This window comes from Malaclemys terrapin, chromosome 7 (assembly GCF_027887155.1).
Source record: "Malaclemys terrapin pileata isolate rMalTer1 chromosome 7, rMalTer1.hap1, whole genome shotgun sequence".
Taxonomy (NCBI): domain Eukaryota; kingdom Metazoa; phylum Chordata; order Testudines; family Emydidae; genus Malaclemys; species Malaclemys terrapin.
The window spans coordinates 87,322,590-87,348,840 of record NC_071511.1 but is presented as its reverse complement, the minus strand read 5'-3'; the positions used below and the strand labels follow the sequence as shown (position 1 = coordinate 87,348,840).

At 45.3% G+C, this 26,251-nt stretch overlaps 1 protein-coding gene across 4 annotated transcripts in view; it reads right to left on the bottom strand.

The window, feature by feature from the left end:
* Positions 1-11,633: 11,633 nt before the first annotated feature.
* Positions 11,634-26,251, bottom strand: part of LRRC20 (leucine rich repeat containing 20) — a 186,207-nt gene continuing 171,589 nt past the window's right edge. For all 4 annotated transcript variants that reach the window (XM_054033573.1, XM_054033575.1, XM_054033578.1 and 1 more), the window contains one exon: positions 11,634-14,847. In XM_054033573.1, coding sequence (XP_053889548.1) covers positions 14,690-14,847 — 158 coding nt within the window. In that variant the 3' untranslated portion in view covers positions 11,634-14,689. The remainder of the gene's footprint in view (positions 14,848-26,251) is intronic.

The following is a 26,251-nucleotide window of genomic DNA, read 5'->3' as shown; positions in this document are numbered from 1 at the left end:
TCCTACTTCTTGTTAAGCCGATCGCTAAGACAAACAAGTTTATTTACATTTACGGGAGATATTGCTGCCCGCTTCTTATTTACAATGTCACCTGAAAGTGAGAACAGGTGTTCGCATGGCACTGTTGTAGCCGGTGTTGCAAGGTATTTATGTGCCAGATACGATAAACATTCATATGCCCCTTCATGCTTCAATATCACTACCTGTCAGCACTGATAGATTGTGCTTTTGAAGCGCTAACATGACTGTGATAGTGGCTTTATTTCTAAGCAGGGGCTGAACCATACCCAATGTGGAGTTCCATCTAGTTGAAATATCTTGTAAAAGAGGTTCTTGTTTCTGTCCATTTGTGGCTTCGTGCATTTTGAGCTCTGTACTGTTAGCTGGACTGAGTTTGAAATGGCCCACAAGTTTTCTACATTTTGCCAGCATGTTTTCAAAACTTCCAGCACTGAGTGGCAAGTGCTACTGTAATGGATCGCTGCAGACTGCGAGTGATAAACATCATGGCTGCTGCTATCATATTACATGCACTGTCAGTACTAATTGTTGTTCCCTTTTCTTGAATATTTCATTCTTTTGTAAAATCCAAGAAATGCTCTGCACATGTTTCCGCATAATGTCTCGCTTCAACAAACATGTGGACAAGGAGGATCCAGTGGACATACTGTACTTAGATTTCCAGAAAGCCTTTGACAAGGTCCCTCACCAAAGGCTCTTAGGTAAATTAAGTTATCATGAGATAAGAGGGAAGATCCTTTCATGGATTGAGAACTGGTTAAAAGACAGGGAACAAAGGGTAGGAATAAATGGTAAATTTTCAGAATGGAGAGGGGTAACTAGTGGTGTTCCCCAAGGGTCAGTCCTCGGACCAATCCTATTCAACTTATTCATAAATGATCTGGAGAAAGGGGTAAACAGTGAGGTGTCAAAGTTTGCAGACGATACTAAACTGCTCAAGATAGTTAAGACCAAAGCAGACTGTGAAGAACTTCAAAAAGATCTCACAAAACTAAGTGATTGGGCAACAAAATAGCAAACGAAATTAAATGTGGACAAATGTAAAGTAATGCACATTGGAAAAAATAACCCCAACTATACATACAATATGATGGGGACTAATTTAGCTGCAACTAATCAGGAAACAGATCTTGGAGTCATCATGGATAGCTCTCTGAAGATTTCCACGCAGTGTGCAGCAGCAGTCAAAAAAAGCAAACTGGATGTTAGGAATCATTCAAAAAGGGATAGAGAATAAGATGAAGAATCTCTTATTGCTCTTCTATAAATCCATGGTACACCCACATCTTGAATATTGTGTACAGATGGGGTCTCCTCATCTCAAAAAAGATATACTGGCATTAGAAAAGGTTCAGAGAAGAGCAACTAAAATGATTAGGGGTTTGGAACGGGTCCCATATGAAGAGAGATTAAAGAGGCTAGGACTTTCAGCTTGGAAAAGAGGAGACGAAGGGGGGGATATGATAGAGGTATATAAAATCATGAGTGGTGTGGAGAAAGTGAATAAGGAAAAGTTATTTACTTGTTCCCATAATATAAGAACTAGGGGCCACCAAATGAAATTAATGGGCAGCAGGTTTAAAACAAATGAAAGGAAGTTCTTCTTCACACAGCGCACAGTCAAGCTGTGGAACTCCTTGCCTGAGGAGGTTGTGAAGGCTAGGACTATAACAGGGTTTAAAAGAGAACTAGATAAATTCATGGAGGTTAAGTCCATTAATGGCTATTAGCCAGGATGGGTAAGGAATGGTGTCCCTAGCCTCTGTCTGTCAGAGGGTGGAGATGGATGGCAGGAGAGAGAGCACTTGATCATTACCTGTTAGGTTCACTCCCTCTGGGACACCTGGCATTGGTCACTGTCGGTAGACAGGATACTGGGCAGGATGGTCCTTTGGTCTGACCCAGTATGGCCGTTCTTACGTTCTGTATATGTTGCTGTAAAAGCAAATGACTGCAGTGTCCACGAAGCATCAAGCAGGTGTGCGGTGACTCCAGGTGACTCCTGATTGCTCAAGGATGTCCTGTGATCACCAGTCAAAGCAACAGCTAGTGCATTTCTCAGAAGCTCCACATTTGTAGTCTTCTCCTTGTGATATAGGTCATGTATTTGTTATGCAATGGTTCCTTAGGAGGGCAAGGTGTATGACTGATTGGAAGATGCAATTAGAATATCTTAGCCCTCCATCATTTACAATGTTAAGTGGTCTGCAGTCCATAGCTAATCACTTTGCAATAGCATTGGTTAAACTGTTGTACTTTGTTTGATCCATGGGCTTATAGAGATCTTCAAACTTTGTAAGTGTACTCTGTCATGACTGGTGGGATTCATTTGCTGTCTATGGGTTATCTGTAGCTCAAGACCGGGAGGCGAAAGCATGTTTAGTGGGAGGTGGTACTGCAGATGAAGTACTTTGATGGGATTGGAACTCAGCCTGGCAATAGTTACAGATCACAGTCTTTTTATCCAGAGAACCATCTGTAAGTTTTTTAAAAATAAACTTCCCATTCAGAAGACCTAAACTTTTCTGCTTTGCTCCATTAACTAATATTTAATCACTCTAGATCATGAGAACACAGTAGAACTGTGCCAATGTCCACCAAACGATGAAGTACAGTAAGTGAAGATCAAAACAGAGGTGTGCGATTAACTCTCATTAAAATGTGTTAATTTGTTCTGTGTTAATTGCTTGCAGTAACTGCAATTAATTGACAGCCTTACGCTGAAGGCTACGAGTTGCCAGTATCCAACAGAGACTATTATACAACAATCCCTAGACTGGTCTTCACTTTAGAAAATTTACTTTTGCAGTAGGAAAAAAATCATTAAAAAGGATCAACAGTTCCAGGACTCTGCTCTTTTTGTCCTATAATTGCACAGGATGCAATCTTGACTATTATTTCAGGCTGCTTCTCTCACTCCTACTCGTTTTCTAAAATCACAGTATGAAAGGACTTTATAACGTGTCAGCAATGGCTTAAATGATAAAACCACGAAACTAAAAGTCAGCTAACATTTTCCTCATGGCCAAATTAAATTTTTCCCCTCTCTGTCGTAGAGTGTTAAAAAACAACAAATCCTATTGGAGTTTAAAATAATATTTATTGGTCTTAGAATGGATTTAGAATCATCAATATTTTGCCTGTGGTTCAAAGAGCTTGGTTTTTTTAAAACAAGTTTCTAGCAGGAAATAAAACTGTGATGCACAAAGAATAGTCAAGTAGTTGAGATCCAAAATTTAATCTATGTCTTTAGAGTCCTTCCTCTCTCTCAAAATTGAAGGAGAATGTCAACAGGATTCTAAGGTTTTCTTTAAAAAAACAACCCATCATTTCTTTGTCATCAAATAAAATCTCTGTAAGAGCTACTGGTTTTGTTCAGCCTATAAAAAGTTGTGCTTTGCCACTACAGAACTAGGTAGCTAAGAGCGCATAAAATAGCTACAAACCGTCTTCAGAGAGTAGAACTAAATAAGGAGCCAGAACAAGTTGCTAGCTGCTGCATCACGTCTTTGGTACAAAGCACAGCTCTAGTGCTGCTCATCACTTCTGTGGTACTGAATTTCAAATGGAACTACAGCACCTCCCACCACAGCACAGTCTGCAAATTTCCAAAATTAGACACAGGGAGGAGGTTGTGACACTGTATGGAATTTGGGGGACACTTTAGGATATTATGAACACCAATATTGTAAAATTTCCAATGAGTTGTGGCAGATATGCCGTGTAAGGTATCTGCAAAAACGTTATAATTTGCCAAGTATGATAATCTTGTTTATATGTTTGTATCACCTTTGTATTATGAGTTATGGATATGTATGTATGTCTGTGTTTCAAACTTGTGTTATGTTTCTGGGTGACACCCAGGACCGGCTCCAGGCACCAGCCGACCAAGCACGTGCTTGGGGCGGCACCTTATAAGGGGCGGCCAATGTTGGAGTGGCGGGGGGCGCTCACGGTGTTTTTGTTTTTGTTCGTGGGGCGGTGCTCGAGGTTTTTTTTTTGTTTCCGTGGCGTGGCGTGGCGCTGGAGGGGGTGGGGGCTTTAGCGGCGCGGCGTGGCGCTGGGGGGGGCAAGAGTTTGGGTGGCCCGGCCCGGCACTCGGCGGGGGGGGGTTGGGCGGCCTGGCGCGGCGCTCCGGAGGGGCAGCCCGGCCCAGCCCGGCACGGCACTCTGGGGGTTTGGGCGGCCCGGCGAGGTGCTCGGGTGGGGGCGGGGGGTTCGGCAGCCTGGCACGGCCCTTGGGGGGGGTTTGAGTGGCCCGGTGCTCCGGAGGTTTTGGGCAACCCAGCGCTCGGGGGGGGGGGGGGTTGGGTGGCACGGCTCGGTGCTGGGGGGGAACGGGGGTTTCGGCGGCCCAGCGTGGCGCTGGGGGGGGGGTCGGCGGCGCGGCGCTGGGGGAGGGTGTTGGTGGCGCGGCACTCGGGGGGATGTTACGGTGGGGCAGCGCTCTTCTTTTTTGTCTGGGGCGGCAAAAAAGTTGGAGCCGGCTCTGGTGACACCCCCAGACAGTTTGGCATCAGCACTGCCTAGCCTGCTTGATGGCTCATCAAGGAACATCAGCTGTACAGTGAACCCATTGAAAGGGTCAAGGGCTACACCTTATGACTCAGCAAGACATGCAGGGGCATGCCTATGGACAGAACTCTAAGGCTTCCAGGCCATGGGCTGGGCAGCTTGTGTTTGGAACAAAGGAAATGCAAGCTGCATGGCAAAAGGCATATAAAAGGCAGCTGCATCTTCTCCATTTTGTTTTTCAGTCCTGCTTCTTGTCTTCATTCCTGTTTCTTACCTCTGGAGTAACCTTTCTACAAACGAAGCTCTGAACAAAGGACTGAATGACCTATCCAAGCTGTAGATGTGTTCCAGAGGGATTTTCAAGCCAGCAAGCTCACCAATACTGCTAAGAACCTGATGGACTTTGAAGTCTTTGTATGTATGTGCTGTTTTACCATTTAACAGCTCTCTTCTTGTTCTTTCTTTTTTTCTTTATAATAAACCTTTAGTTTTAGACACTAAAAGATTTTCTGGCAGTGTGGTATTTTGGATAAGATCCAAACCTATACAGATCTGGTAACGTGGCTGACCCTTTGGGGTCAGAAGAATACTTTGTGTATGTGAGCAGAGTTTTTTAAATAACTTCTCACTGTACTGGAGCCGTGTGCTGACTGGGAGCCAGAGAACTGGAATGCAATAAAGGGGGCTGTGTGATTTATTTTTTTGCTTCTTGATAACCAGTGTAGGGGATCAGAAGCACAGTCTGTGACTGGTTGGGGAGTTTAACTTTAGTGTTACCCACCAGTGTTGGGAATATCTGCTCACCCTTTTGCAGCCTGCCCTGATCTTGGCAGTGAGGGCTACCCCAGGCACCCTGGGTCACAGAGGTTTGGGGTGGGGGAGGGATAGCTCAGTGGTTTGAGCATTGGCTTGCTAAACCCAGGCTTGTGAGTTTAATCCTTGAGGGGGCCATTTAGGGATCTGGGGCAAAAATCTGTCTGGGGATGGGTCGTGCTTTGAGCAGGGGGTTGGACTAGATGACCTCCTGAGGTCCCTTCCAACCCTGGTATTCTATGATTCTATGAACATCACACAAGACAGATGGAAAAGACCAATTACTGAACCCATATTACATCCTTTCACAAGGTTCTCCTTCACTTTCTCCTTCTTCAGACTCCTTTCCTTTGCAACTCTATGTTGTGGTTACCATCCTCACAGCCGAGGAAGAGCAGACCTCTTTTGAAGCAAATCATCTGTCCAAGTCAACTGACTGAAGGAATTACTGTTGAATGACATGAGTTGCCATTCCAAGGCAGGGCCAGATTAACTTTTTGTGGGCCAGGTGCCAAACATATTTGTGGGCCTCCATTGGGGAAATAGGGCATGTGATGGGGGGCGGTCCACAGAGCGAGGGGTCGGTTGGGGGTAATGAGGAACAGTGCAGCGGGAGTGGCCCAACTCAGCCCAGCACAAGGACACAGTTTATAGATCCACAACTGCTAGATACACATTGGCCCACCCAGCCCTGTGCTGCCAGCGTGCCCCTTCCACACTGCCCCCCTGCCCTGCCCTTATGCCCAGCACCCCCTCACCCAGAGACTTCCCCCACAGATCCCTATGCCCAGTGCCCCCGTCAGCCAGTCTTCCCCCACAGATCCCTATGCCCAGCACCTCCTGCCTAGAGACCCCTCTCACTGACTTCCCACCACAACTGCACAGCACCCTGCATGCCATACCCCCTGCCCAGCTCTCCCCCGTCCAGCACCCCTTCACAGTCCCACCATCACAGCTGTACAGCGCCCCATATTCCTGAGAGAATTCTGCATCAAATTCTGTGCATAATATTTTAAAATTCTGATTTTTTTTTTACAATAAAGAAATGTGGCAGCTCCACCATGGCAGTGAGGAGCACAGGCCACTGGCTGCACGGAGGTGGGAGAATACCCTGCAGCCTCCCCCAGCCCCCTGGGACAGGGACTTGGCAGTGAGGCTGACCCTGACCCTGCCACAGAACAAGGGCCATGCCTGCCACAGAAACACCCTGCGGCCCTGCTCCTTTTGCGCCAGGCACACACCAGATGTGGGCAGGGAGGCTCAGCCCAGCAGCAGGATCCAAGTGCAGAGGGACTTAATGTGGGGGGTCCAGGTGAGAGTAAGAGGGTTCTGTGTGGGGCGTAAGAGGGTTCTGTGGGGGGCAGTCTGGGTGCAGGCAGCTCAGTGGGGGATCTGGATGCACAGGGAGGTGCCAGGTGCAAGGGCAATGGGAGTCTGCAGGGGGGACCAAGTGAAAGTGGTTGGAGCTCAGCGGGGGGAGGTGCTGGTGGGGTTCATTTGGGTGGGGGTCTAGGTATAGATGGTTGGGGCTCAGTGGGGAGGGTGTCCGGGGGGGTTCATCGGGGTGGTACAGATGCAGGGGAGGTGGGGCTTGTCAGGATGAGGGTTTGATGGGCCTGCTTAATAGGGGAGCCCCAGCTGCTGCCAAGCGGAGCCGCATGCTGGGCCCCCACTTCCCCTATCCCAGAGATCGGCAACCTCTGACCCGCGGCCCGCCATCCCTCGGCCTGCGCCGCTTCCTGCAGCTCCCATTGGCCTGGAGTGGCGAACCATGGCCAGTGGGAGCCGCGATCGACCAAACCTGCAGACGCGGCAGGCAAACAAACCGGCCTGGCCCACCAGGGGGCTTACCCTGGTGGGCCAAAGGTTGCCAATCCCTGCCCTATCCTCTTCTTTTCCCCATCCCATGCCCCTTCCCCACCACTCCATCTCCTCCTCATCCCACCCCCTTCCTTCCCCACTGCCTCTGTCCCCCTGCCGTGCCTGCCCCACCGCGGGCACTCACTGTTGTACAAAATGAAGGATGGCTCCCAGCACACAGAAGGGAGCTTAACCAGCACTAGGACCCAGAAGGTCGTGTCCAGCTGCAAAGTCCAGGGAGCTGAGCAGCACCTTCTTTTTTCAGCTGGGCTGCGCAGCTCCGCGTTCACAGAACAGGTATGCTCATTCCATCCCCTTCTCCAAGGCCCCCCCACCACCCCTTCTCTGCCTCCCCTCCACAGCGGCTCCGCTCTTCCCCCTCCCTCCTGCCAGCAAACAGCTGATCAGCAAACAGCTGATCGGCCCAAACACAGCAAGCTGTGAGAAGAGGCAGGGAGGTGGAGGTTGGTTGCCCTACTGCAGCAGGACCCTCAGTGCCAGCAGCACCAAGCTTCTGCCCCCCCGCAGGAGAGAGCGGGGGGAAGAGAAGAGTGGGCCTGGCTGGGGCCCCCCTGGAGTGTGGGCCATGGTAAATCCACTACTGTCCCAAGGACAAAAACGTGTTGCTCATACAATATTGCACAGCTGCTACCACCAACCAGGTTAGGCAGAGATGAGAAATCAAACCCAATGTGATATCACTAGGGCTGTCCAAAAGAAAGAAATTCAGCCAACAGAAGTTACTTTTAATGGGACATTACAGCCTGAAGTTGTAAAGAATTCCACAGTTAGGGCTCCTGGATCCTGCACCAAACAAAGGAGCAGCCTCTCTCATTGGGACCCTTTGGGGGTAGTGCACTAGAGGTGCTTCAGTTAGAAATGGTATTTTCCCTTGTAGTTGGGTGAATTAGTGCATCCTTCATCACCTCTGAAATGGCCAAAGTGTTCTTTAGCTCTGATCCACAGAGCAGACGAACAGTTCAGCCTCAAGAAGCAAAGATAAAGGGAAAGTCACTGTAACACATGCATGTACAGAAAACAAATAATGCCTTTATCCAATTAGGATTAAAGTTCACAATTTCACTCAAACAGAGCTGTCTCCTGGGTAATGCCATGCCTGGCCCTTTTGTAAAGCCATTCCCCATGAGGCCTCTGTGCAGATATGTTGTTTGTTTATCTGCAGAGAAAATACATCATTTATCAGTTTAGTTAAAAATTAAAGTTCTCCTTGGGATTGGGAAATTCTTTCCTTGTTCTACTTTCCAGTGTATATCAGGCAGCTGAGGCAGTGTTCAAGCCTTGCCAGCTATTGAATGCACAGTAGACAAAAGAAGAGGACAGGCCAATGGTGACTTTTGTTGTCCCAATGGCCCAGCAGGTCAGCAGCAATCTTTTACTTTATTTTCTGGTAAATTTGTAAATCTGCACCTGTTCACAAAAGCTGCCAAACCTCTAGATTGAGGGTGGATCCACAATTTTCTTGAAGGGCTCCCACGTCCTGCCCCCATTAGACTAGACATCTTTCAGTTCTGAGACTTACTTTCTTTGAAAGGTTAAAAAAAGAGGAGAAAGCAATAAAACCCCCCAAGATGCTTTTCACATTTTATTACCTAAGTTTTGATGGCACTGATGGTTCTGTCATGTGGTAACGGTAAAGAATCACCAAAAGTCACTTTCTTTTCATACTGAACAAGAAACTATTTGAGAAAGGATAATGATATCATCCCTAAATCTAATCTGCTTCTGTCATTGTAGAACTCCTGTCTAGAGCCCTCACCTAGCCTTCTTCTGCCTGGGTTCCTGCTAGAATTTTAAACAAACCAAGCAGACATCTTCATATCTTGTCCCTCTTTTTTCTGTATAAACAATCTTTAAAAACAAAATTGAAGATCAGTTTGAGTCGGTTGCTTCACAGTTCATCCAAATCTGATCATCTTTTGGCCTTGAGGAGGGTTTTGTCCAGTTTATTCTCTTGGATTATGAAGGACTTTGCTCAACCTTCACACAGCCTGTGGTGTGAATACCATTGTTACAGGAGTCCCACAGCAGTTCAACTAATTCAGAGACTTGAAGGCTAGAAGGGATTATTATGATCATCTGGTCTGATGTCCTGAATAACGCAAGCCATAGAATTCCACCTAGTGATTTCAGCATCAAGCCCATAACAGACCCAAACTGGGTTTGCTGCCCACTGAATATTCCACCTGTTTCTTCCACACTGAGTGCCTTGATCTGTCTTATCCATGTGGGATCTTGGGACACAGCTGTGTCCGGTGACAACAGCTGTTGGCCAATATTTTTACCCATTTGGTTTTATCAGGACTAGTTCTCCCAGTTTAAGCTTTAGGCTGCATTCCAACAACTAACAAAGAAAGCATGAGATCTCACAGATTTGGTATCTCTCAGCTTCACATCTTTAAGAAGAGCCATTAAGGCTAAAGATATACCATATAGATTAGCAGCATTGATCTAATCTGTCAACCCATAAGCAGTTGAGCTGGTTTTATGCTGGTAATTGTTGTGCCAGTGTGGTGGGAGTTGGCCTACAGCACAGAAGTTAAATATGGAATCTTTTTGGTGTAGAATTCTCTCAATGATCTGTTTTGTTCCTTCTGCCAGTTCATTCCCTTGTTGGAAGAATTAATATGCTTAAAAACATACTGTAGCCCAAAAGCTTGGAATTTAGAGCTAGCAAACTGTAGTCCATAGCCAGTGACTTTCTTCCAAGTGCCAAAATAATAAAAGGTGCATTTTAACTATTCTGTGATTTGTTGGCTTGTGTGTCTAGTGAAAAGTAGAATTTCTATAAACCTAGAGAAATAGCTAAAGGCTACCAGGTACCTATGTCCCCTTTTCTTCTTGGTGGAAGAGATTCTCTGAGTTGAGTTTTTCTGGTGCAAGATTTGCATGATTCTACTTTGAGTTTTAGGTCCACCTCTAAGTGGGTGGACACTCACATACTGGGGCTTGTTTCTGGTGCTTTCTTAGGCATTGATGTCCCTCCTGGATCTCTTCCTTCATGTGATCCTGCAAAGATTGTGGGCTTCCGTACAATCAGCACAGATCATCAGATCTTCAGAGAGTTCTCCTCACTATGCATGGAAGGCAATGGCTGGATCTGGGCCCTCTGCTAAGTAACATCTGATACCGTTTGCAGTTGTGTATCATCACTAGCGACTATTTTAATCAATTCTGATTTCTGTAGTGAGGTTGGCAGGCCATTCAATATGGCACCCATGTGTGCTTCTGTGTCTTTTAGAGCCTTTGAAGAATCTAGATGACCAATAGGGCTACTAGATAAGGAACCATTAGGGAACTCCCTGGTGCATATTCTGTAATACGTTTAAATCTCAAACACATGAGTAGTCTGTTTTTTGTTTACTAATTAGATGGGTTGTTTAGTCTGACAAAGCGAAGGCTGAGGGGTGATATGATTGCTATCTTTAAATATATTAGAGGGATTAATACAAGGGAGGGAGAAGAATTATTCCATCTTAGTACTAATGTGGACACGAGAACGAATGGATATAAACTGGCCGTGGGGAAGTTCAGGCTTGAAATTAGACGTAGGTTTCTGACCGTCAGAGGGGTGAAATATTGGAACGGCCTTCCGAGGGAAACGGTGGGGGCGACGGACCTGTCTGGTTTTAAGATTAAGTTAGATAAGTTTATGGAGGGAATGGTTTAATGGTAAAACATCGTAGTCAAGGAAAACCAAGCAATGGTAGGTAAATAGTATAATGGCTAACAGGGGTCAGGCTGGAGACTCTTGCCTATATGCTCGGGGTCTTACTGATCGCCATATTTGGGGTCGGGAAGGAATTTTCCTCCAGGGCAGATTGGCTGAGCCTCTGGAGGTTTTTCGCCTTCCTCCGCAGCATGGGGCAGGGATCTCTAGCAGGAGGGTCTCTGCCGATTGAAGTCACTAAAAACAGGATTGGGGACTTCAACAGCAGAGTCCAGGGAAGGGGTGGGGACGGTTTTGTGGCCTGCAGCATGCAGGGGGTCAGACCGGATGATCATGGTGGTCCCTTCTAACCTCAAAGTCTATGAGTCTATGAGTCTATGAGATGAATGGCTTGTGGTATGCAATGAATTTTAAATGATCAGACCCTGCAAATATCTTGTGAATATTCCTCTATGCTCTTTTTATGGATGTACCATGTCATGGAATCTGAAAGTAATCTGAACTAACATGCTACCATATTTTAATCATCTCTGTAACTGAAGTAGTACAATGTTGATTTCTCTGACTATGTGCCATCACAAAAAATCCTGAATTAATATACAGCATTATATTCAAACACGCACACACCACTTCTTAAGTCAGGAACTTGGAATCAAGATTATGATTTTAAAAAAGAAAGCACAGGCAATATTGATTTCAAAGCCAGAGCAAAAAAGAATGTCCAGTTCACAGGATGTAGCAGCTGGTTAAAGGAATCATTTTTATAATCAAGGAAGGCCAGATGGGAAGAACAAAACTGCTCTTTAGAAGGTGAGCATACACGAGATGTAGCACAAGGGTATATTTATTTTGGCACTTGACATTTCACATGCTGATTAAATTAAAATTACTTTTTGTCGGTAGAGCTTTAGGAATCCATATCACTGCTTCTACTAATTGGCGAATGTTACTAAACCAACCACCTATTTTATTTCAAAGTAAAGTTTCATTGTGAATAAGGTGGGTCTAGAATAACAAAACCTTGTACCCAACTTGCCACTAATACCAATATTTGAAAGCAGGCAACCTTTTAGAGATGAAGTGAGCAGTAAGGATGTAAATGTATCCCCAATGAAAGGAGTGTTTCCCCATTTATAAGTTATGAGCTGGGTGAAATCTTGTTAGGGGCTGAGTTAAAACCTTGTTCAAACTGATGTGTGAGCTCACCCTGCACAAACTGTGCGTTGTAAGAAACACTTAAGGGGCCACACCAAAAACAAGTCCTAACAGTGTCTGCCCAGAAACTAGCACCCTGTGGATGGAGTGTTTGACTGGGTGTCTGTGTGTTAGTGTTTGTGTAAGTAAAATAGACAAGCTGGAAACAGAGCCAGCAGACTGAGAGGCCAAGCAGCAGCCTGTAAGCACAGCTGACCTTGGAAAAAGCTAGAAAGTGAGTCTAGTGGGTCTAGTGTTTTGGGTCTAGTGTTGGCTAAAGAGGCATGGGATTGTCAGATAAAAAACTGCTCCTTTTGCTCTGGGTTCCCTCTGCATTTGGACAACCAGATTGCATCAAAGAAAATACCAGACTCTACTTCCAGCTGGGATATTCCTGGGGCCCTAAACTTTGACTAGCTGCTTGGATCAGAAAGGAGAAACAATAATATCCACATGTATGTATTAGGCACATCCAGCATATGTCTATATTCTGTGGAAAACACTATTCAAGATGATGAAACAAATAGATTAATTTATTGCCTTTTTGTTTTAAACCAACCACCAGAGATCATTTCTCACCAGCAAGTTAAATTTTCTGGTTCTTCCATCCACCAGATTCTCTCTTGATCCCCAGCAACAGGAAACTACGTTAAAATCTATTGAAGCAAAATATACCTACCATGTGAACAAGGGACAAGCAGTGAGCAGCTCATGACAGGACACACTCAGAGAGATCGCTAAAACCAGAACTAACATATACTGGAGTGACATGCAGAAACCATGTTTGAACATTTCTTCACCCCTGCTCTTGTTAATGTCAATGCACTGCCAGTCCTAGTATTACAGTAGGAGTATAACAAGTTATCTACACTTGAGTTACTCCTCTCAAGTTAGCCTAGCTCAAGCAAGCCTAGCTCACTGTGATATAACTCTTGAGCTGTTGTAGCCACTCTGGAGCTGCACTCATTAGTGTGTGTCACTAAGACTGCTGGGGACACACACAATCCATGGTTCTTAGTGATGTAGTAAAATAAGCCATTCTATGAATTATTTTCCAGTAACTAGTGAGAGAACTCTTCTGTCCTTTCTGGGCACAGGGAAGGAATTGTGGGAAGACATTGGAGGACTGTTGGCACTTGAGTGGAGCTAGCCTATGACAGCAACTGACGAATTGTGCTCACTTGAGTTTTGGCCTATACCTTCCCTCTCGGGCCAGCCAACTTGACTTAAAAGTACCACCACACTTCAGTAAAGAGTTTGTGTGTGTGGATGGGACTTGAGTTAAGGGCAACATTCAAATTATAATTCGAGTTAACTTTGCAGTGAAGACAAGCCCTAGGAGGCTGAACAGAAATTATTTATCTTGGACAAAATCAACTAATCTGTCAAAAAAAAAAAAAAGGGTGTGTGTGGGATCATTATGCCTTGTCAATCAAATGCTGAATGAAGAACCAGAGAAGAAAAGGAGTTGTCTGTAGATAGGATATTCTTTCCAAGAGGACCTCTGTACTGTAAGACAAGTTTTACTGTCTTGTTTTGATGCTCATAGTGGTGTCCAGTTAATATGCTCCATTATAACAGCTGGCTCAGACCCTAGGGGTAAACCACCAAGATCAAACTAGTTGAAAAGAAAAGTCCATCCACAGAGTATTTTCATTCAATCCTGGACCATCAAGGCTGTGTAAATAAGTGCTTATTCATAGGACAGAGCCTCCTTCTATCACTCTTCTGCTCCATACTATGCTTCACCTGAATAACAGGGCTTTGAGTGATACAAGAATGGAGTAGGCTATTACATTGATTTTTGCTGAAGCAAGGTGTTATTCTTCTAATAGGTCACTTCCTTGTCAGACTCATTGCAGAAAGCTCTACTGAGAGACTATTTCTAGTTTTGTTTGGTGCACAGAAATACACTTAGGAGACTGAGGCTAGGTCTACACTACCCGCCTGAATCGGCGGGTAGAAATTGATCTCTCGGGGATCGAATTATTGCGTCTCGTTGGGACGCGACAATCAATCCCCGAATCGACGCTCTTACTCCACCACGGAGGTGGGAGTAAGCGCCGTCGACGGGGCGCCGCGGAGGTCGATTTTGCCGCCGTCCTCACAGCGGGGTAAGTCGGCTCCGATAGGTCGAATTCAGCTACGCTATTCGCGTAGCTGAATTTGCGTATCTTAAATCAACCCCCCCTGTAGTGAAGACCTGCCCTGAGTCTCTTATCTGATCTATTTCTGCATTGCACTTTCCTTTCTGTTGCCCTGGAAGTTTAATCTTTTCACAGATTTATTCCTTTATCAAATAGTGATTTACTAGGGCGTCACTGCATTTCTGTGTATTTTAGACAGCTGCAAAGAAATAACAATAAGCAGATCCACTCTCTATCAATGAAATACCGACTCTGAACCCCCCCCTCCCCCAATCATCCCCATCCTACTCCTCCCATCTACAAAACCTCACACATGCAGGAGTGATGCAGCTTGCAAAAGCTGGTGGAGCCATTCTAGATCAGCATGCCCTGCAGCCGGATCCCCTAGCTTTCCCTTTAAAACCAGTCTCAAATGAAGTCACACCAAGTCCACGCAACCAAAGTCTGTGTTTCAGGCTTGCGGAGCAGCATGTGCTCCCTTTGGAGACACCAGGAGATCAAATTTGATCAGCGGCCTGGCAATCACCTGGACTTCCTCGTTCAGGGGATTTGACTTCAGGTTTACACTCTGCAGCGACTCCATTGAAGAAAGTTTCTCAACAGGGACATCTGGAACAAGAAGAACATGCACAAAATAAACAACCACCTGGATTATGAGAGAGACGCACATAAGCTGGTCAGGTCCTTTGGAATTTAAGATCATTGTCACTCGCATCCCTAGGTGCAGTCAGTCTGTGAAATGAAATGAATTCAACGTGAGACAGTGAGTGATGGCAGCAGCAGCTCTCTGTGAGTAGTTGAAGCCCAAGAGCTCAGGGTTTCGAAGCTCTGGTAATGCTCCAATTTCTATGTCTATTATTTATTCATAAGAAGAGGGGTTAACTGCAGGAAAGGTATATAAATTATACCCTCAGAGAATGGAACCGGGAAGCTGGGAGTACAATGAGTGGCCTTGCTTTAGATGGGCACCAGTGTTGCTGACTGATTTTGGAGATAAAGCTATCATTGAAGGCATGAACGTGATATACACACTCATCAGGTTCTGAAAAATATTTCCTTTAGGCTGAATTGTCCATGCCTGGTCTCAGCCCAGAGGTGAATTATTTCTGGAAAGTTTGAGGAAAAGCCATTTGAGTTATGGGATACTGCAAACACAATTTAGCAGCTCTGCTGCTCACCAGGAACTTGGACATTGTTGGGGAAAATCATCTAGGACCATCTATCTGAGAGGATTCTGTCTCGTTGAAATGCACAGATCAAACCCCTCTCCTCTTCCCCTTAGAGAAAAACTCATTAACATTCAGAACAAGAGAAAACTGTTGTCTGGGTGGGGAATCGCGGATCTTACCATTCTGAAAACTCTCTACAATTTGGGTGCATTCTGCATGTTGTAAGCTTTAATTAAACAATAAATAAATTAAGTTTGTCATTTCTTTCGCAAAGATACAGTTACCACAATGTAAACAAATGTGCAGCTGCCCGATTTACCCAGCCTTACAGAAAATACTTGGGAGTACTTCATTGATGTTCACAGAATTATTGATTTTATTATTTGCATTACCCTAATGCCCAGGAGTCCCATTCAAGATCAGGGACCCATTGCACGGTCTATGGTAAAACACATTATAAGGAAGAATCCCCACCATGAAGAGCACTGCTTTGTTTGGTGGCATGGTTTTAAGACAACTTTTCAGACATTCTTGTCCAAAAGGCTTCTTGAGATATTCCCCTACCTGTATGGAGAAAAAGAACTGAAATTTTACATCACACTGAGTAGATTTTTTTATCTTGGTTGCCAGAGAGCTCCTGCTATGTACTGTTCCCCCACAACAGGTCTTTTGAAAAAATATGGTAATAACTTCTTCACTTGTAAGAAAGCTAGAAAGGGATCCAGTTCAAGATTCCGAATATAGATGTGTGAAAGAATATGAATACCCTGTACACCTCTCTAGTCTTCAAAGCTCATGGCAAAAAATCAGTGGAATGAAACAAAATATTTCCTTCCTGTTCCAAGCCTTAGACAACTTGCATCACACTTCCCAGCCATATGAAGACTGGGGGAAATGTAAAATAAGGGTCATGTCACTCAAATTCACATGCCTTGTATTTAATATTAATAGGGGCTTGTATATTCTGTTTTACCAAGACTTCCCAACCTTCTTCAGTAACATGACAATGTAACTCTTGTTCAGATTTGATCCCAAGAGACTCCAGATGAGAATTCAGGCCTGAAGTGAGATTAGAGCAGTGGCAGAAGTCACTGTACCCTGTGCCCTCATATTTATGCAAGAAGCGCTGAACTGCAACTGCAGATGTACTGTAAATACCTCAAAAATTCTTCTTCCCAAAGCTCACAGCTTCCTCTTCTTCTCTCTCTTTGGATTATTTATGTCTATTTTCTTTGTGCCTTATAAAAATCATTAATGATAAATCAGTCCTTTCTCCAGCATCGGTGTAACTGTATTGGAGCTGGAGGGTGGAAATATAGGCACCAACTACATTCCAGCAGTCGCACTGGTGACCACAGAGAAGACAGCCAGTGGCAGCTGCGGGACTGTGGGAGAACGCACCAGAGGAGGCTGATTACTATGGTGTGTTTCCAGGGGGTGGGGCCTTGAATCTGGTGTCTGCTGTATTAGTGATGGAGATATTTACTGAAGCATTTCACAGACGCCCATTAAAATGTTACAAATCGTAAAGTACAGGAACCAGTGTACACAGCTGTGCATGTCTACACTGGGTATACTGGGGAGAGGAGGAAGAGTAATGTACATGAACCATCAAGCAGCTGCAGTGTAGGTTTTAAAGATTTGTTAAACAGTTATTGGAGCCTACATTCTCATTTCAGTTCCCCAAGCCTCGAGCTCCCCACCAGGAAGCCACCTGAACTAAAATTTATGGGACCATCCTGGTTTTCTTGGGCCAGGCTTGTGTTCTGCAAGATTGGTCTCATAGTAATTCTGGGCATCATACCACACTGAGGTAGTACTTACCTGTTGTGATGATGCATCAAGTTGACATATTATACACTGATGTATAATGATGTATCTTTGAGAACTCATGGAGAAAGGGTGAGGTCAATGAGGCTGGAGAAGTGTAAACATAGTACACCAATTTTTATAAAGGGAAACAAAGAGGACCCAATAATTTATAGACCAGCCAGCCTAACTTCAATATCTGGAAAGATACTGGAACAAATGATTAAACAATCAATTTGTAATAGGTTTATAAGCAATAGCCTGCATGGATTTGTCAAGAACAAATCATGCCAAGCCAACCTAATTTCCTTCTTTGACAGAGTTATTGGCCTAGTGGAGAGAGGAAAGCAGTAAATATGCTATGTCTTGACACATTCCACATGACATTCTCATAAGCAAACAAGGGAAATGGGGTTTACGTGAAATTACTATAAGGTGGGTGCACAACTTCAAAGAGTAGTTATCAATGGTTCACTGTCAAACTGGTAAGGCGTATCTAGTGGGGTCTCACAGGTTCAGTCCTGGGTCTAGTAGTATTCAATATTTTTATTAATAACTTCGCTAATGTAGTAGAGAAGATGCTTATAAAATTTGCAAATGACACTTAGCTGAGGGGTGGGGCAGAGGTTGCAAGCACTTTGGAGGACAGAATTAGAATTCAAAGTAATCTTGACAAATTGGAAAGTTGATCTGAAATCAATAAGATTCAATAAAGACGAGTGCAAAGTACTGCATTCAGGAAGGAAAAATCAAATGCACAACTACAAACTACAAACTACTGCTGAAAAGGATCTGGGGGTTAGAGTGGATCACAAATTGAATATGGATGTGATGAATTGGGAAAAAGGCTAATATCAATCTGGGGTGGATAAGCAGGAATGTTGTGTATAAGACACGGGAGGTAACTGTCCCGCTCTACTTGTCACTGGTGAGGTCCCAGCATGGGTGGTGTGTTCAGTTCTGGGTGCCACAGTTTAGAAAACGTGGACAAAGTGGAGAGAGTCCAGAGGAGAACAACAACAATGGTAACAGGTTTGAAAAACCTGACCTATGAGGAAAGATTTAAAAAAATGGGCATTTTTAGTCTTCAGAAAAGAAGTCTGAGTGGGGACCTGATAACTATCTCCAACTATGTTAAAGGCTGTTATAAAGAGGAGGGTGATTAATTATTCTCCATGTCCATGAAGGCAGGACAAGTAGTAATGGGCTTAATCTGCAGCAAGGGAGATTTAGGTTAGATAGCAGAAAAAAATTCTAACTATAAGGATAATTAACTCTGGAATAGACTTCCAAGGGAGGTTGTGGAATCGCCATCATTGGATATTTTTAAGAACAGGTTAGACATACACTTGCCAGGGATGGTCCAGGTGTACTTAATTTTGCCTCAATGCAGAGGGGCTGGACTAGATGACCTTGACATTCTTTCCAGCCATACATTTCTATGATTCTATGATCTGTACTGATGCAAACACTACAGCACCGTGATGTTTTTAAAGTGGTAACCCTCTGAATCATAGCATTTCTCCTCCCAGCATATTTTGTGGATTCTCAGGGGATGGAAGAGAAAAGCAACTGGAATAAAGACTCTTTAAGAAAACAGGATCTCTCTCCCTGAAGTCAACAGGATCCGGAAAAGCAAAGAACTTAAGACTCACAGGAGAGGGGAGCAATTCATGTTACTCATCAGTGAGCACTGACGGGCTCTGAAGGCAATCCCTGGGGATAGTCTTCTTGAGCATGGGAACACATGGAGTCTTGCAGGTGCTGGTGGCTCAAATACAGATGACAGGGTTATTAATGCCTCCCAACATCAGAAAATTTGGTTAAGAGGAGAAGGTGGATTTTTTTTTGTTTTTTTCCCCCCTCTTTGTTTTACATTTTACAAACTAATTTAATACTTTGACTTTTTTCCTGTTTAGAAGTGAAAAAAAAATGTGGAACAGAATATTTTAAAAAAATCCTCCTACTGCACAATATATTAACACCTGCCAGCTTCTTACTGTTAGTGCCATCCCAGGTCAGCTGAAATAATAATAGAGGGGCAAAGGTCCCACATAGTGCCCAGATAACACTACTGTTTAATTAACAGAGATGCCATCCATGGATGTGAACATCAGTTCATATAGAGGTGCCTGCTGAGAAGGTGAAAGTCACTTGATGGAACTGAACCCATCACAAGACACTCCAGCTGGTCACTGATCATGCTCAGGCACGGTGCTAAGGGTGCTGCTGCTAAGACTTTTCCATATTGAGCTTTTTTTTATTGCACAGACAGCAGCACCAGTAGGAGTGCTTGTGTAGAATGGCTGCTGGCATTTTAGCACCACGGTGTCTAGATCTGCTCTAAAAGAGTTAGACAACCCATGCTAAGAACGCAGATGAAATGTATGGTAAAAATGCATTGCTAGCACTTGGGGGAGATTTAATGAAAAACCTTAAAATCCCCCAAAGCTTGGGCCCAATAATAAGTCTGCCAAGGGAATCTGCTGAAATGAGCTGTTCAGAGGTGAAAGTAAGCCAGACTGGGCCGGCGGCAATTTAAAGGGCCCAGGGCTCCAGCCACTGCGGGGAGCCCTGAGCCCTTTAAATCACTGCTGGAGCTCTGGCAGCTGGGCTCGGGTGGGATTTAAAGGCCCCAGAGCTCCGGCCCCTGCGGGGAGCCCCAAGCCCTTTAAAGCGCTGCCCAGTGGCAGCAGGGCTCCGGTGGGGATTTAAAGGGCCCAGGGCCCCCCCGCAGCAGCCAGAGCCCCGGGCCCTTTAAATCACCGCCGGAGCCCTGCCGCCGCTACCCCAGCCCTAGCCCGAGCCCTGCCGCCCTGGAGTAGTGGCAGCCGAGCTCCCGCGGTGATTTAAAGGGTCCGGAGCTCCACGGTGGCTGGAGCCCTGGGCCCTTTAATTCGCCCCTGAGCCCTGGGGCTCCCAGCCGTCTCTGCAGCTGGTAGCTCCAAGGTGATTTAAAGGCCCTGGGGCTCCCAGCCACAGCCAGAGCCCCAGGGCCTTTAAATCTTGAAAGGCCCCGCCTCTTCCAGTTGAGGCCCCGCCCCACTCAGGACTCTGGCATACCAGTAAGTCCTTTATGTTACTTTCACCCCTGGAGCTGTTCAATATCTCCTTCTATTTAAAAGTGTCACCAGAGGTCATCTGGATGAAATGAAACTTCTGTTCTGATAGGGTTTTAAAAGAGTAAGGAATAAAGCCCATAGGAACCTTTAAAGATGCACTGTTTTTTTACAATAATAGCAGGAAACCAGGCAGGAGGGGCTAGGGAAGGCTCTAGGCAGAAGCCCTGATTGTTCACAGGGGGCTGTTTATAAAAGCTGTTTCTGGGCCTCTGTACCCTTTGGTAGCAAGATGCCTATTTGTGCAATTTCAATGGTTATGTGAATGCCTGTGCACCACTAGTAACAATTTTGTCTGTGGTCAGGGGTCCAAACAGTAGTCAGAGTGTCAAATTTCTGTGGGCACAGACACATGGTTTCAGACTTATGGAGTTAATACACATCAATGAAGGTCCAGTATAACTGCTTAACATAATGCAAGTGACCAGAGTGCAAAAAAAGTCATTTCTCTGGACTCCAATTTCTAAAGGCACTGGAAAGTATATAATAAATAAACACAAATCATATGGTATAGTCATGCTGACAAAGAACCATATGGATCATCAGGAGTCAAACAGCTGCAAACCAAAGATAAGATGGAACAGTTACTGGTGAATACAGTGAAATGAAAAAGTCCCAATTTCTGTCTGTCAAATTGGTACATTCTGCATAGCTGGTCATGTGTTGCACAAAGGCTCTGAATCCCATTCCTTTGAACTCAGAGTCTCTGGCTATAGCTTCCTGCGTCAATGTAAGGTGTTCCTTCCTCCAGCCATCCTAGTCTTCAATGTAGACTTCTGTATTAGTTTAAAGTGGGTTCCAGATGCTTCTACAATAATAGGCAAAGATTTCCAACTAACTTTGTAAAAAGGAGTTTGCCAGGTAATTGTTCTCACTCCCTCGCAAACTGTGCTGCATGTGCTCGCTCAGCTATGGCAGAATGATTGACAGATTGGCCTGAGGCCAACAAACAGGTGCAAAAGAGAATTAAACACCATATAATAAAAATTTGCATTAAATTCTCACATACAATAATCTCCAAAGGCTAAAAACTGCATAATACTAACTTACAGTGAAATGTTTGTGTGCAAAGCTGGACATATAATTTAGTTTCTTCTCCTTATTATAAAATGTGCACAACATCCATACTTGCCTAACATCTGATTTTTGGCCTGAGACTTAAGCTTTTGGGGATTTTGTGATTTCTCAGACAACTTCCAAAATCTTAAGAGTTTCAGCCAAGCTGCAGGAACCATGACATCAAGCAACACAACTACACAAATTTCCCTGTCTTATAATGAAACATTAAGTAGCAATACAATTGCCATGGTCTTTGGGAAACCTGTTTAACTTTTTAGTAAGAGAGGGAGAACTCCAGTTGCAAAACATCATAGGCCCCGACTTCATGGGTGCTCTGGGGCTCAAGCACCCACCAAAAAAAAAAAAAAAAAAAAGGGGTGTGTGTGCGCTCAGGACCAGATTAATCTTTTGTGGGCTGGGCACCCAGACTGCAGCTCCACCCCCTGCTCTGCCCTGAGGCCCTGTCCCCGCTCAACCTCTTCTCCCTAGGGCCCCACCCGCACTGCGCCCCAAATCACCGTCCCCGCTTGGCCTCTTCCCCTCCCCCCCCCCCCGAGGCCCTGTCCATGCTCTGCCCCGAGACCCCCCCCCCTCAACCTCTTCCCCCTGAGGCGCTGCCCAGTGGGGAGGGGCGGAGAGGAGCACCCACTGGCAAAGACTAAAGTCAGCGTCTGTGCAAAACATAAATAATTTAACTTAAGACCAGGCACAAAAAGATTGAAAGGAATATTAATTAACGTATTATAGAAATCTAAAACAGTTTTTCTACCACAATTGGAGCTGAGCAGCTAATCTGGTCACCGTTCTATTGCACATGCTGTTTGCTAGTGCAGGATGATTGACAGGTCTGTTGTGTGCAAAAGTAGGCTGGAGGGAGTTGATATTGTAAAGGCAAACATGTTGTTCATTTTATTGCAGGGAAAATAGAAGGGTGTTAGAAAAAGAAAACTGACTGGAAACAAATCTTCCTGAGCCTTTGGTAAACTGCCACATCTTTGTTAAAAGACAAATGTCCCATCCAAGGCAGATGAAGATGCTAGTATTTTGAAACATTATCAAAAGGGCCATGCTCAAGGCTGGTAGATCAGAGACACAAGAAGAACAGAAAGATTTCTAGGATACCTCTTTATCCTTTTCACTGGGGAAAAGCTTCCTTATTTCAAACTGAACAATCTATTGACAGCAAGGTCAGTACCACTGGAAAAGTGATGCAACTGCAAACAAAGATCAGGATTCTACACACGTTCTCCATAGAGAAGCAATGCCAGCTCCACAAACAAACTTTAAAAGATTATCTATAAACACATTCAACAAAGGCAGAAAGGGGCTAAGGGAAGACTTGTTAGAATACTATTCTCCACTCCCTCCTTTGCCTGCCGGCCTGCCTGCTCTAGTGTCTATTAAATACAATGAATTCTAATATGTGGATGCTCAAAATCCAAGAAAGAGTTAGTAAGTCACAGCTTTGAGTGTGTATCTTATAAAGCTGTTTTGAAAGTAACAGTGTTTCACTCCTGACTGGCTATGCCAATTCTGAGCCCTACACAGCTCTCCCTTGTGGAAAATGTTTGATCAATTTCAGTTGACTAATCATGTTTGGAAACAAAGCAATAGATATTGGTATTCTGATTTCTGGTGCTAGAAACGAATAGAGATCAGTTAAAAAATTCTAATGAGACTACAGCTAGGGTTGCAAAAGCATGTAAATGACCTGCACTTCATTCCCGATTCTTTCCTTTAAACAAGACTATCAAATATTGCAATGGCTTGGGAGGAGAGACAAAAAGCAACTAGAAATTCAGCCAAAAGATCTCTAGTCACAGACCTTCTAGTCTGACCATGTTAGGCTGTGGTCTTGTTAGAACTCAGTGTAAGCAGAGGCAGGCTTAGTCAGTCCTTGTAGGGGAGGTATCCAGAATAAAGTCAGTTGATGAGGGTGATTCAGGAGGCAGCATATCTTCTCTGTTAGGCTACATCTACACTACAGGGGGGGTCGATTTAAGATACGCAAATTCAGCTACGTGAATAGCGTAGCTGAATTCGACGTATCGCAGCTGACTTACCCCGCTGTAGGGACGGCGGCAAAATCGACCTCTGCGGCTTCCCGTCGACGGCGCTTACTCCCACCTCCGCTGGTGGACTAAGAGCGTCGATTCGGGGATCGATTGTCGCGTCCCGACGAGACGCGATAAATCGATCCCCGAGAGGTCGATTTCTACCCGCCGATTCAGGCGGGTAGTGTAGACCCAGCCTTAGTCTGTGGTGAATGATTGGGCAACAATGGTGTTAGGAGACTAATATTTCACAGACTGCAAATCCCACTTTGCTTTAATTAGATATGAAAGTCTTCACTTCCTGACCCTAAAATGTGCCGGTTTGCTGGCACTATTATAATGGCTTCCCCACTCCACCCCCAAAATGGTTACTTTTCAGTTTTGTGTTAAGTAATGTGATGCACATATGCAATATCTACATCTACTCAGATACGCAGCGGCGAGAGGCATGTGATAAGTGAATTCATCATGATACCTTTTACTGCTTCACCTGCGTCTGGGCTTCTAAACCATCTCCCAGGAATTATTCTAAAATTCCAAATCCACAACTTCAAACCACTACCACTGTTTAAAACAGACAGACAGACAAACAAATGAACCTGCCCAGGAAAACACTTCTTACTCTCTTCCCAAAAATCACCCTAGTCTGAATCCCCCAGTGGGCAGTCGTGCACCACTGATGGCTTTTCTATGTTATGGCGTTGTTACGGTGTCTGCATAGTTAAGGCTGGGTTAGGCTGGCATTTAAAACAGAGATGAAATCTCTTTGTTATGCATGAACAATGAGTGTAAGTAAGTATAGAATGAATTTTCTGAAAATCTACAAAAAAGCCTGTTAATTAGCTTATGATTCAAATATAGCCCATGTAACAAATGAAGAAGTTGTTACCATCTGTTAGCTGTTGAATATGTACGTAAAAAAAAGATGATGATCTCTGTTCTGGTCCCAATGGACAGATAGTGCCAATTGTGATGTGAACAATTTGGCAGTCATATCAGCGAGGCCAATGATTGAATTACTCTATAAGTAGTCCCTTGTTGGTCATTGTTGTGTGGAAACCTGCACTGCTGCTTCCCCTGTTATGGGATAAAGTAGAGAGAATTTCAGTTTTGAGGGCTATTGGCCGAGTACCTTTTAATAACACTCAATTCACTGATTTATTTAGAAAAATGTTTATTAAAACAAAAAAGTTTCTTTTGCTAACAGACTGACCCACTCCAAAACTGCACACTGTAATTGATTAAACTGGGCTACAGAGCTGACTAAAAGGCAGCTGGAAACCACCATCCTGGGAAAGCACTGAGTGCAACCAGAACATTATTTATCTGTGTAGTGGGGTGGTCCCCTGCTCCTACCCAGAAGGGCTTGAAAGCAGCCCTGGAGAGGGTTGTGGCTGGGGACGGCTGATTGGGGAAGCGGCCGCAGCTGGGCCACGCCCCAATCAGGCCTCAGCTGGCCCTATATAGGAGGCTGGGAGCCAGGAGCTCAGTCTCCTTCTAGCTGTAGAGGAAGATGGACCTGGCTGTAGGGCCCTGAGTAGAGTACCTGAGAGGAGCAGGGCTGGGGAAAGGCAGAGGCGCTAGGGAGGCTCCAGCCTGGAAAGCCCCAGGCTGCAGCCTAGCAGAAGGCCAATGGATACTGGGGGTTGCAGAGAGCAGCCCACGGGTAGGCAGAGGGCAGCAGGTCCAAACCTTCTTTGCCAGTGATGAGTGGCTTATACTGCAGTCTGCCCCAGGGAAGGGGGGCTAGTTGGTGACTGGCAGTAGCCGGTGACTGGCAGTAGCCCATGACTGAGGCAAGGTGGGGATAGAGGGTTGGGGGTTCCCTGGGGAGGGGAGACCCTGAGAGTGAGGGGTTACTGCCAGGGGGCAGCACCCCAGATAATGGGGCACTGGGTCCGGGAGGGACATGGGGGCCAAGCGGCAGCGGGACACCGGCCTGCAGAGGCTGGATGAGCTAATTCCTGGAGACAAACAGCAGGAGGCGCTGCAGAGGTGAGTCCCACATCGCTACAATCAATAAGCTGAGGGAAGCAGGCATAGAAGTCACAGACATGTGCACAGATGTAACAGCTGAATTTTTCTATTAACTATAAATGGGTCAACTTCCCTCCTCCAGACAGAATAATCAACTGGGATGGGGGCTATTTTTTTTGGAAAAGAAAAAATAATTAGCTCTGAGGATCCAATTTATTTGTTTTAAATTTACTGGAAATTGGTAGATACTCCAAAAAGCATTTTATTCAACAGTGTTCTTATGCACTCACTGTCCACTAAAATTTTATGTTCACAAGACTTCAGGGCAGGGGTGAAAGTAACTTAAGGGACTTACCGGTATGCAGGGCCGGGGTCCTGAGCTGGGGGAAGGAGGACGAGCGCTCGGGGGGAAGGGGCAAGGCCTCAGGCAGAAGGAGCGGGGCCTTTGAATCCCTGGGCCCTTTAAATCACCACCGCTACCCTGGGGCTCTGGCAGCAATATAAAGGGCCTGGGGCTCTGGCTGCGGTAGCGGCGGCCGGGATCCCCAGGCCCTTTAAATTACTGCCGGAGCCCCATGGTAGCTGTAGCTGCGGTGGTGGCTCGGAGCCCTGGGTCTCTGGCGGTGATTTAAAGAGCCAGGGGCTCCGGGTGCTGCCGGGAGCCCAGGACCCTTTTAAATTGCTGGTTTGGGGAAGCTGCCACCTACTGGTAAGGTCAGCTGTGTACCGGCTCTTGACGGTAAGTTGTACTGGTTTACTTTTACGTCTGCTTCAGGGACAAGCTCTCCAAACCCTAAAAATATACATCAAACTGAACCCACAGGCA